At 49.6% G+C, this 11,378-nt stretch overlaps 1 protein-coding gene across 12 annotated transcripts in view; it reads left to right on the top strand.

Moving 5' to 3' along the window:
• UBXN11 (UBX domain protein 11) overlaps window positions 1-11,378 on the top strand; it is a 38,704-nt gene that overhangs the window by 11,520 nt on the left and 15,806 nt on the right. For 6 of the 12 annotated variants that reach the window (XM_064281513.1, XM_064281511.1, XM_064281514.1 and 3 more), the window contains exons 2-7: window positions 1,767-1,872; window positions 2,800-2,828; window positions 3,420-3,518; window positions 8,118-8,218; window positions 8,749-8,803; window positions 10,121-10,197. In XM_064281513.1, the coding sequence (XP_064137583.1) occupies window positions 1,802-1,872; window positions 2,800-2,828; window positions 3,420-3,518; window positions 8,118-8,218; window positions 8,749-8,803; window positions 10,121-10,197 (432 nt within the window). In that variant the 5' untranslated portion in view covers window positions 1,767-1,801. Of the gene's footprint in view, window positions 1-1,766; window positions 1,873-2,799; window positions 2,829-3,370; window positions 3,519-3,879; window positions 3,984-8,117; window positions 8,219-8,748; window positions 8,804-9,761; window positions 9,781-10,120; window positions 10,198-11,378 lie in introns of those variants that run through there. The other 6 variants (XM_064281515.1, XM_064281516.1, XM_064281517.1 and 3 more) reach the window with 6 other exon arrangements.

The raw sequence follows: 11,378 nt of genomic DNA, 5'->3' as shown, positions 1-11,378 counted from the left end.
AGTTCATGTGGCTTCCATGCAGGAGGCTGTGAGCTGGGGGATGAGGCCTGGAGACATAGGCTGAGACCAGATCAGGAATTATGAATTATTTTCTGTGGATGAGAAGGAGCCCTGGGAAGCTTTTATCAGGGAAGTGACCTGTCAGCTTTGTGTTTTAAGAAGACCCGTCTGGCAGGGTATGGAAAATGCATGAGGGGTTACCACACTTGGCCACACAAGCCACGTGGATGTCCAGACAAGACAGGAGCAGGGGCCGGGGCAGAGTGGGGCAGATTTGGGAGGCTGGATGGTGGAAATGGTAAAACTCTGGGCCTGGTCTTTGGAAGAGGGCTCCCATGGAGAAGGAGGGGATGTGTAAGCCCCAGTCTCCAGAAAGAAGGCAAGGGAGGCTGCCTGCAAACAGTGCGGGTTCCCTTGCAGGGCAGCTTCAGGGGCAGTCTGGAGACCAGTGCCACAGATTTCTAAAGGGGGACTTCGTTGGATTTGTCCTACAAAGATTTGGTTCAGGCACTAATGGAGACCTGTTGGTTCTGGGATTCCTAGATATTAACCTGTTGTTTTCGATTCCGATACCTGGAGACCCCATGTGTTAAAGAGTAGAACTGCTCATTAGGGTTTTCTTGGCTATAATCTTTACAGAAACAGATCACCAGGACTTTTTTCCATGGTACTACTGGGTAGGTTCGAATTGTCAGTCTTTAGGTTAGCAGTTTACCACAAACCATTTGCGCCACATAGGGAACTAGATGTTAGCCACATAATATCCTCTCTTCACCGAATTGAGTAGTAGCCTGTAGTTATGTCCCTGATGTGCATTCATCTTGCCAGAAGGAAGAAGGAAGGAAGGGAGACTAACATTTGAGTGCCTTCTATGTGCCAATAACAACAAAAACCGCAATAGCCACAACTCACGTATTTAAGTGCTTCTTTCGAGCCTGGCACCGTGCTAGGTGCTTTACATATATTATCTCTTCGAATCCTTCAAAAGCCCCACATGGTTGGTATGACTGTTGTGTGCCACCAAGTCAATTCCAGCTCGTAGCAACCCTATGTGACAGAGTAGAACTGCCCCACAGGGCTTCCTATGCTATAATCTTCACGGGAGCATATCACCAGGTCTTTTCTCCTGTGGAGTGGCTGGTGGGTTTGAACCACTGACCTTTCAGTTAGCAGCCAAGCTATTACTATCCCCATTTTATACCAAAGGAAATTGAGGTGTGGGTTACACTAGTAGGTGGCAGAGTCCGTCCAAGGCCTGAGGGCTCACCCCTCTGTACCATGTGGACTCTATCTTCATTGAGTCCTGCCTTTGGGTGGCCCTTCTGGCTCTGTGAGATGTTGGATGTGGTACCTGGGTTCTGGCAGGAGGGGCAGAGAGACCTGGGCTTTATGTTGACTGAAGCCCCAGGCCTCCTGGGTAGTCTTGTGCCCGGCCCTAAGATCAGGGAAGTCCCAAGATTCTAGCTCAGCTCTGCATCCCACCCCACCCTTTTCCAAGAACCACCAGGCCAAAGGCTTCCAGAGTCAGAGCAGAGAGCTGAATTGCCTAAGACACAGACATCAGCACAGGGATTCAAGGTATGGCTACAGCCAAGCTTCCTGCAGAAACTTCTGTTGGGCATCAGGAAGAGGTGGGGGTACTGTTCAGTGGACAGTGCTCCCTCCTGGGAGAAGTAGCCAGAGAAGACAAAACTTCAGGCTGGCTTCTGGGTCCATCTGGGCTCCCTCTGTCCCTAAGGACTGAATTCCTTCCTTCTTTTTCTCAGGGAGTTCCTGATGGCTAGAAGCTAGAAGTAGAACTATGAGTTCACCTTTGGCTTCTCTTGGAAAGACCCGGAGAGTGCCCTTGCCGTCGGAGCCTGTGAATCCAGGGTAAGGCCAGGCATTATGGGGGCTTCATGTCCATCCCCCTGTCCTCTCAACCTCGTGTGGCCAGAGTAGAATGACTCCTGGTGTCTTGGGGGAAACAAAGAAGAGTGACTTTCCCTGATACCTGATCTTATTCTTTTTTCTTCTTTTGGGAAGCTCTACTTTGGTTCTAACCATAAACTGGATTGTGCTCTCTAGTGACATCTGGGCCCTGTAGGAATGGTTCACCATCCATCTACTCATCATCTGTTCATTTATTAACTCTGCAAGCACTGATGGTGAACCTATTTCAGGCCTGGCCCTGTGCTGGGCTCTCAGTAAAAAGTACACCTTACTGGAAACCCTGGTGGTGTAGTGGTTAAGCGCTATGGCTGCTAACCCAAAGGTCAACAGTTCGAATCCACCAGGTGCTCCTTGAAAACTCTATGGGGCAGTTCTACTCTGTCCTATAGGATCACTATGAGTTGGAATCAACTTGTCAGCAATAGGTTTCATCTTTTTTAGTCTAGCACTTTCATTGTTTCGAAGCATTTTTTGCTTCTCTTTCCTTCTTGCTCTTCCAGACACCACTTTGAGTCATTCTGAAGCCAAGGAGACACAGAGAGGCTAAGTGATAGGGGTCCCATGGCTGTTTCACAGCCGAGCTGAGGTGGCTCCTGAGCTTAGGAAGTCTTCTAGGCTTCCCACCTGAGACTGACCTTCAGTTCTGTCCCATCCTTCTCTTTTGGAAGGAGTTGGACACCCTAAAACCTGTCCCTTGGTTCTCCTCATGCTGGGGTTGGGATTGGGGGTGGATGTGCTCATCCAGTTTAGCCTTGGTGGGGAGGTAGTGGGGGAGAAGGGGGCAGCTGCAGCCCTTATTCTGCAGACCAGCAACCCAGGTGGCCCTAACTTGCATTTCCTCCTTCTCCTTCCTGCCCGGGTTCCCAGGAAACGAGGAATAAAAATCTATGGAGATGGTAAGTGTGGGCTCTGCCCTCGTGTCCTTTTCTCCTGTCTGCCTGGTCCTCCATGGGGTTGGGAAGATGGAGGGAAGGCACATGATGAACACTCGTGTGAGCCAGAGTGCTGGCCTGACTGCAGTGTTATCTACAGCTCCCCCAACCACTCCCTGAGGATGAGGCTTCCCTCCTGGCAGCTTTCAGATTGGGAAGCTACACACCCTTAGCAGAGATGTTGCTGTTAAACATTCAAGGCCCTCAACTCACCACGTGGTTGGCCGTTGGGGGCCTAGAAACCATGTGGGGGCTGAGATTCCCCAGCCCTCCTTCTCCCCACAGCCTCCTTTAGCTCGCTACAGCCCTTCCTGCCTGAAGCCCTGTCCTCACATCACTGCCCTGACCCTTGTAGGCTCAGGCCTTTGGATCCCAACCCATTCCTGTCCCCAGGGTGCTGGATGGCCACTTGATTCCCCCCAGGAGCCTCCCAGAGGTGGCTCATTCTGGTTGTATCCTTGCTCCTTGACCTCGCAATTCTTCTGTCCTCAAACCCTTGGGGACAGAGAACAGGCCTCGGCCCCAGAGCAGTGACCCGGGCATCCCTTTCTGCAGAAGATGAGACAGATGTGCTGGATGACAGACATGGCTCAGAAGAAAGGCTCTTGGTCCCTTCCTGCTACGGAAGAATAGGCGCCCCTGTGGGTTGGCAAGGTGAGAGCAGATGCCAGAAGGTGTCTGAGTCTTTGGTAGCAGGAGGGGGCCCCAGAGGAGGGGACGGCGAGGCCCAGAGAGGGAGGACACCTTCTATTCTTTGCCTCCTACTCCTGGCTGACTTGTGTCCATGTGCCTGTACCCCAGGCCTGTTCAGAGCCTGGTTTGGCATAAACCCACGTAGTCCCCCAACCTTGGCTCAGCAGGTCTGGCCAAGCCCCAGGCTGTGGCTGGAGCCTCTGGAGTGGACCGGGCTGGAGTTACCATCACATGTGATGTCAGTGGGTTCAGGATTCAGGATTGGAGGAGGATGAAGGGGCTGAGGTGGAGCTCAGCCTCTGGCCATCTATTTCCTGCATAGCCCACCTAACCTGGCCCCCACCATCCCCAGTGGACTCTGGTGATGCAGAGATCATGAAGGTGCCTGAAGTGGGATGCAGCTGACCAGGTGGCTTTCCAGAGGAGGTAGGATTTAGCAGGCCTGGGAAGAAGGGGCAACCTGTGCAGGCCAGGATGAGCTGTGTGGAGTGCTGGGCAGGATCAAAGTCTGAGCTGGGAGTCTGGAGGAGCTGAGGATGAGGGTAAAATTTTCCACTAGCTGTGATATCTTGGGTGTCTGTCTCCATTTCCACCTCTGTGAAATGGGGATGGGAACACCTAGCTCAGTGTGTTGAGGCGAGGACTTGGTGAAATGCTGCTGGACAGAGACCCCTAGCCAGTACCTGTTACACAGAGGGTGCTCAGAGTGATGGCTACCTATCAGGTCAGCGATAATCCTCGACCAAACACCCCCTCCATTTTACAGGTGGGGGAATTGAGCCCCAGAGATGGGAAGGGCCTGGCCCAGGGTCCCACAGCCATTTAGTCACAAAGCCAGAATCTCCTACACCCCAGCTGGGGATCCTTTCAATAGTAACCACAACAACCAGCTCTTCTGCTTAAAAGAGCTGTCTATGTCCTCTCTCCACTTCTCCCCTCTCATTCACTCCCATCCTACACAGCGGGTGTCTATCCCTGCCATTCAGTAACTGCTCCCACCAAGGTCACAAGTAAGGACTTGTCCTCCCTTTCTTGCTTTTCTGCTCAGCTGCACTCAACACAGTTCACTGTCCCTCCTTCTCAGAACACCCTTGTCTCTGGGCTGCCATGATGCAACTCACCGGGTTGTCCTCCTACCTCCCAGGCTCTTTTCTCTTGGCCCTCTCTTCTAGATCCTTCTTCCTCCCAGCTTTCCAGTGTGGTCGTTCTCCTGCCTGGATTCTCTTCTCTCTACTCTTCACCTCAGTGAGCTCATCCGTGCTCTAAGTGCTGACAGCTCCCAAATGTGTATATCTCTGGCTATATCAGTCAGGAAGTTTTTGAATACAAGTCAGAGAAAACCTTTTCTCAACTAACATGGGACTTAAGGCAGATTTATTATCCCACCTACCAAGAGTCCTAAGGAGGCAGCTCCAGAGCTGTTAATTCAGCAACTCAGAGACATCATCAAGAGTTAATGTTCTGGTCTCAAACTATCTGGAACAAAGGAGAATGAACAACACCAAAGATATATGGTAAAGATGAGCCCAAGAGTTAGAAAGGGCCATCAGCCTGAGACCGGAAGAACTAGATGGTGCCCAGCTACCACGATCACTGTCCTGACATGGAACACAACAGGGAATCCCTGATGGAGCAGGAGAACAGTGGGATGTAGACCTCAAATTCTCGTAAAAAGACCAGGCTTAATGTTCTGACTGAGACTGGAGGGACCCTGATGGTCATGGTCCTTGGGCCCTTTTTTAGCCCAAGATTGGAACCATTCCTGAAACCAACTCCACTGACAGGTATTGGACTGGACTAAAAGATAGACAATGATGCTGGTGAGGAATGAGCTTCTTGGCTCAGGTAGACACTTAAGACTGTGTGGGCAACTGCTGTCTGGAGGCAAGATGAGAAGGAAGAGGGGGACAGGAGCTGGTTGAATGGACTTGGGGAATACAGGATGGAGAGGAGGAATGTGCTGTCTCATTAGGAGGAGAGCAGCTAGGCGTACATAGCAAGGTGTGTATAACTTTTTGTATGAGAGACTGACTTGATTTGTAAACAATTTAAAAAAAAAAGAATCTATGAAAGGAAAGAAAAATAAAAAGTTAATGTTCTCATTGGATGGTGCCGGGCTACCATTACTGAACATTTTTTTTTAAGACTAATTGTCCCATAGAGTTTCCAGGGAGCGCCTGGTGGATTCAAATTGCCTTTTTTTAAACTAACTGATCTTATTTTGTTGTTGAGAATATACACAGCAAAACATGTACCAATTCAGCAGTGACATTCACCCTCCTTTTCTGAGTTGTTCTTCCTTCATTAACATAAAGTTACTGCTAGCTAAGGCTCCTGTCTGATCTTTTGCATTGCTGTGGTCAGATTGATCCCATATAGATAGGTTTTTTATTATTATTGTTTTGGTTTAAGGTTTAAAGATTATCTCAGGGCAATTGTTTCAGGGATTCATACACCCTCCATGGTTCCAGGAAGTCTGGAGTCCATGAGAATTTGAAATTCTCTTCTGCATTTTTCCCCTTTTGATTAGGATTCTATGGAATTCCCATTACTGAACATTTTTTCAAAAATTCAATAGAAGAGTCCTAATCAAATGGGTCAAAACGTAGAAGAGAATTTCAAATTCTCATGGAATCCAGACTTTCTGGACCATGGGGGCTGGATGAATCCCTGAAACTGTTGCCCTGAGGTAATTTTTGAACCTTAAACCAACAATACTGCCTGCAGTCTTAAAACCAAATGATAGTTCAGCTTAACTAGTAAAGAATGTCTGCCTTGAGCATTGTGCTCTTTTAAGAACTATCTGTATGGGATCAAACTGACAACAGCAGCTCGAAAGATTACATAGGAACCTTAGGGGGCAGTGAGTTCATGTTAATGGGGGAGGAACAACTCAGAAAAGGAGGATGAGAATGGTTGCACAACTCCAAGAATGTGACCAGTGCCACTGAATTGTGCATGTAGAGACTTGAATTGGTGCATGTTTTTGCTGTATATAGTCTCAAGAACAATAGCAACAAAAAGAAATTATTAATGAAAAAAATAAAAAGTTCAGGGTTTTCCACCTTTCTCTGGAGACAACTTCAATGTGTCTGCCCCTCATGGTTGTGTGGTGATGGCTGCAATTCTTGCTGCACAGGTAGAAAGGGCAGCATCCAGGGGAAGAAGAGGGCTTTTTCCCTGTGCCTCTCTTGTTTTTTCTTTTCCTAAACATTTTATTTTAGAAAATTCTCAGCATACAAAAAAGTGGACGTGATAGTATACCATCACCCATGTGGCCTCCATCTAGGTTCAACAATAGATAGCCATGTGTGCAGATCTATGAATGTTAATGTATATTTTGGATGAACCATTTAGAAATAAATGGCAGCTATGACATTTCACCTCTAAATATGTCGATGTGCGTATCCTAAGAATAAGGAAATGCATAACCACAGTACCATTGTCACACGCCGAAGAACACGAATAGTTTGTAATACTGTCTAATGTACTACAGGAGCCCTGGTGGCACAGTGGTTAAGAGCTATGGCTGCTAACCAAAAGGTTGGCAGTTGTAATCCACCAGCTGCTCCTTGGAAACCTTATGGGGCAGTTTTACTCTGTCCCTTGGGGTTGCTATGGGTTGGAATTAACTTGACGGCAGTGGGTTTGGCTCCGGTTTAACATCCCACATTCAAATTTTCCCAGTGTCCCAAAATCTCTCTCTCTTTTTTTTGGCTATTTTAACCATTTCTAAGCATAGAATTCAGGGACATTAATTACATTCATCATGCTATGCTACTGTCACCACTATTCCACTTCCAAAAGTTTTATGTCACCCCAAAACAAACTCAGTACCCTTCAGCAGTCACACCCATTCCCTTCTCCCCCAGCCCATGGTGACCACTAATAAACTTTCGTCTCTCTGCATTTGCCCATTCTAGATATTTCATCTAAGTGGGGCCATATCATATTTGTCCTTTTGTGTCTGACCAAAATCTCCCTTAAAGCTATTTTCCCCCGATCTAGGATCCAGTTGCGCTTCATGCACTGTGTTTGATTGTTTTGTCTCTGTAGTTTGTTACTTTAGAACAGTCTCTCTGCCTTCTTACCAAAATGACAGTGACTTCTTTGAAGAGTCCAGGCCAGTTGTCTTGCAGAATGTCCTACATTATGAATCTGTCTGGTTGTTTGCCTGCAGCGTTGTTAATGTGTTCCTCTGTCCACCATAATCTGGAGGTTAGATTTAGAGGCTTGACTGGATGGAAGGTAAACTTTCTGACAAGAATGCTTCAAGATGTTGTGACTCATACGTTACACCACTTACCAGCTGTGTGACCCTGACAAATGACTTAGTCTCTCTGTGTATCATTTTCCTAAGGATATGATAACAGTTCGTTTACCTCGTAGGCACATTGTAAGGATTACACAAATTGATCTATGTAAAGGGTTTAGAACAGTTCATAAGTGCCTAAGTGTTAGCTGCTATCATTACTTTTATTTTGGCTCCTGGGGATCCCACCCCCGCCGCCCAAGCGTCAGCTCTTGGCCTGAGCTCCAAAGGACTTGTCTGGTTGGCAGGCGCTGTACTCCATGACTTGGACACGATGTCCTCCATGGCAAGGAAGTTGCAGGATCTGGAGCGGCAGGTGAAGGCCCAGTCTGTCGAGATGCTGTCCAAGGTGGGATACCAGGCAGGAAGGCCCAGGGGCCAGTCTGCAGGGTGGAGGGTCCCAGGATGGGGCAGCCAGAGAGACCAGTGAGAAAGCCAGAACATGAGTCCTGGGACCACCTCCCTGACTGAGCTGCCCAGCGGAGGGTCAGGTCTGGGCCTGGGACTGATCAAGGTCCTTGTGATCCTGGATAGAGAGACTAGGGACCTTCTGCACAACTGATGAGGGCCCAGAGGTCCTTGGACTGGGTAGCAGCAATAGGCCACTGAGCACTACACCCCCAGACACTGGTTGCGATACCTGGGGTATGCTTCACACCTTCTCCCCACTTCACTAGGAATCACCAGGGTTACGTGAGGTATAGGAGCAACGACTGTGCCAAAGGGTAGGGGAGTAGGGGCTTTAAGCTCCCCAGCATCCCCACATAGGCAAAAATTCTGGGCCTTCCCCTCTGGAGGAGCTGGGGATCCCCCATTCCCTACTTCCTTGGGCTCTGGGAGTCACAGGGCTTATGCTGACCCTGTACCTTGCTACTGCAGGATAAGAAGATATTGGCCCTGGAGGACTTGGTGCAGAACCTTCAGCAAAACCGAGGTAAAAGGCCCTCTCAGTGGGCACAGCCTGACCTCTGTTGATCTGAGTGGCCCCCTGGGTCAGGCACTTCCCTGGGCTGGTGGCTCCTGAGAGCTTGGCAGTGACTTCTGTGCGTCAGGGGTCCAAGAACATCCAGCTGACTCCTGTAGTGGGTCTGGACAGCTGAGCCCAGAGGGGCAGGGACACAGCCAGGACAGTGCTTGAGTTGCTTTGCACCCTCTTATGTGGGACTGAGCCCCTGAAGGCAGAGAGAGCTCAGCCCAAGCACCGGGTACACTGTCTGAAGGGTAAAGGAGACTCAGTTCCACCCTCAGCAACCTCTAACCTGGGGGCTTGGGGGTACTGGTCTCCCGAGGGCCTGTCACATTTCAGGTGGAAGGAATGGCATGGGCCAAGGTCTGGAGGTAGGAAAGAGCCCCAAGTAGTCAAAGAATCAGAGGAAGGGCCCCATAGCTGGAAGGAAGTGTGAAGGAGAGAGTGGTTCAAGATGAGACCGAAGCAGTAGACAGGGGCTAGCCCACAGGAACTGTGGTAAAGACTCTGGCATTTAGCTCAAGAGCAGTGGGAAGCCATGAGGTCTACTGAACAGGGGAGTGATGAAAAGCAAAAATGTCACCTTGAAGACTAAGGTGTGCCTGACCCAAGCCATGGTATTTTCAATTGCATCATATGCATGTGAAAGCTGGATGATGGATAAGGAAGACCGAAGAAGAATTGACGCCTTTGAATTGTGGTGCTGGTGAAAAATATTGAATATACCACGGACTGCCAAAAGAACAAACAAATCTGTCTTGGAAGAAGTACAACCAGAATGCTCCTTAGAAGCAAGAATGGCAAGACTGCATCTTACATACTTTGGACATGTTGTCAGAAAGGATCAGTCCCTGGAGAAGGACATCATGCTTGGCAAAGTACAGGGTCAGCGGAAAAGAGGAAGACCCTCAACGAAGTGGGCTGACATGGTGGCTGCAACAATTGTAAGGATGGCGCAGGACCAGGCAGTGTCTCGTTCTGTTGTGCATAGAGTCGCTATGAGTCAGAACCGATTCGATGGCACCTAACAGCAACAACAACAGCACAGTGGTTAAGAGCTACAGCTGCTAATCAAGAGGTCAGCAGTTAAAATCCACCAGGTGCTCTTTGGAAACCATATGGGGCAATTTTACTCTGTCCTGTAGGGTTGCCATGAATTGGAATCGACTTGACAGCAACTGGTGTGGTTTTGTTGGTTTAGTGTTCTCAGAGGGCAGCTTCTCCAGAGGTGGCCTGCAGCCTCTGAACTGGGCAGCTGAACCCTGTCCCCATCTTTCCCCGAAGGTGAGGCGGCCCTGCAGCGGCAGGAGGAGCTGGAGACCATGTGCATGCAGCTACAACAGCAGGTCAGCGAGATGGAGGTGAGAGGCAGGGCCCCAGTCCCTGGCTTTCAGTGTGTGCCCTTTAGGTACTAGGTTAGAGCCCATTTCCCTGAGCCCCTCCATTCCAACCAGGGTCCTAGCCCATGTTTAACATAGAGTTTAAAGACTAACCTAGAGTTTAAAGAGCCAAGGAGATGTCCAATGCCAAGGCACACCCGCCTTGTGGAGCCTGGACACATCACTCCCCTGTTCAGTAGACCTCATGGCTTCCCACTGCTCTTGAGCTAAATGCCAGAGTCTTTACCACAGTTCCTGTGGGCTAGCCCCTGTCTACTGCTTCGGTCTCGTCTTGAACCACTCTCTCCTTCACATTTCCTTCCAGCCATGGGGCCCTTCCTCTGATTCTTTGACTACTTGGGGCTCTTTCCTACCTCCAGACCTTGGCCCATGCCATTCCTTCCACCCGAAATGTTTTTTCTCACCTTCCCTGGTCAGTTTTCACTCACTCTTAGTCTCAAATCAAGGTCACTTCCCCAGGAGGCCCTCCCTCTGTCATGTGCTTTCTTAGTGCTTCATTTCTCTTCCCTGCCATACTGTGAACTCCATGAGAGGGACCACATCCCTTGTGTTCATTGCTGTACGCCCAGGACCTAGCACAGTGCCAGGCATACATGTTTGCTGAAGTGGCCAAGGCCGTTCCCTACCTCAGAACATGACTTCTCACCCAGTGATTCAGTTACTCTGGCCACCACTCACTGACTCATCACTCACACAGCAGTGACTGATGCCCAGGTCTGTGCCAGGAGCTGGGGAAATGCACATTATTCAGACCCAAGCTCCACCTTTGAGTCTGATGGGAGAGAGAGGCAGGGAAAGGGAACATCATAACTTAGCACTGAGTGCCAGCTTGGTGTCACGGCAGCGCTGGGGTCGGGAATTAGAGGAGGGAGGAGCTGTCCTGGGAGGGCATGGGGCATGGGGAGGGGTGAGGCAGGAATTGAACTAGAGAGACACCAGGCACAAGGAAAGGTCCCAGGCACACTTTCTCTGGCCCTGCTGGAAGTTTTGCCTGGGGTCTCTCCTCTTTCCCTCTCCATGCAGAGTTGGTTTCTAAAGCCCCAATCTTACGTAAGGCCAAAGAAGCAAACCCCCAAGCCTCAGCTGCAGCTGCAAGCCCTTCCCACAAGAGGCCTGTTCACACCTGGGCTGTGGGGAAACCC

Source organism: Loxodonta africana, chromosome 3 (genome assembly GCF_030014295.1).
Source record: "Loxodonta africana isolate mLoxAfr1 chromosome 3, mLoxAfr1.hap2, whole genome shotgun sequence".
Classification (NCBI taxonomy): Eukaryota; Metazoa; Chordata; class Mammalia; order Proboscidea; family Elephantidae; genus Loxodonta; species Loxodonta africana.
This window is presented reverse-complemented; position numbering and strand designations above follow the sequence as displayed.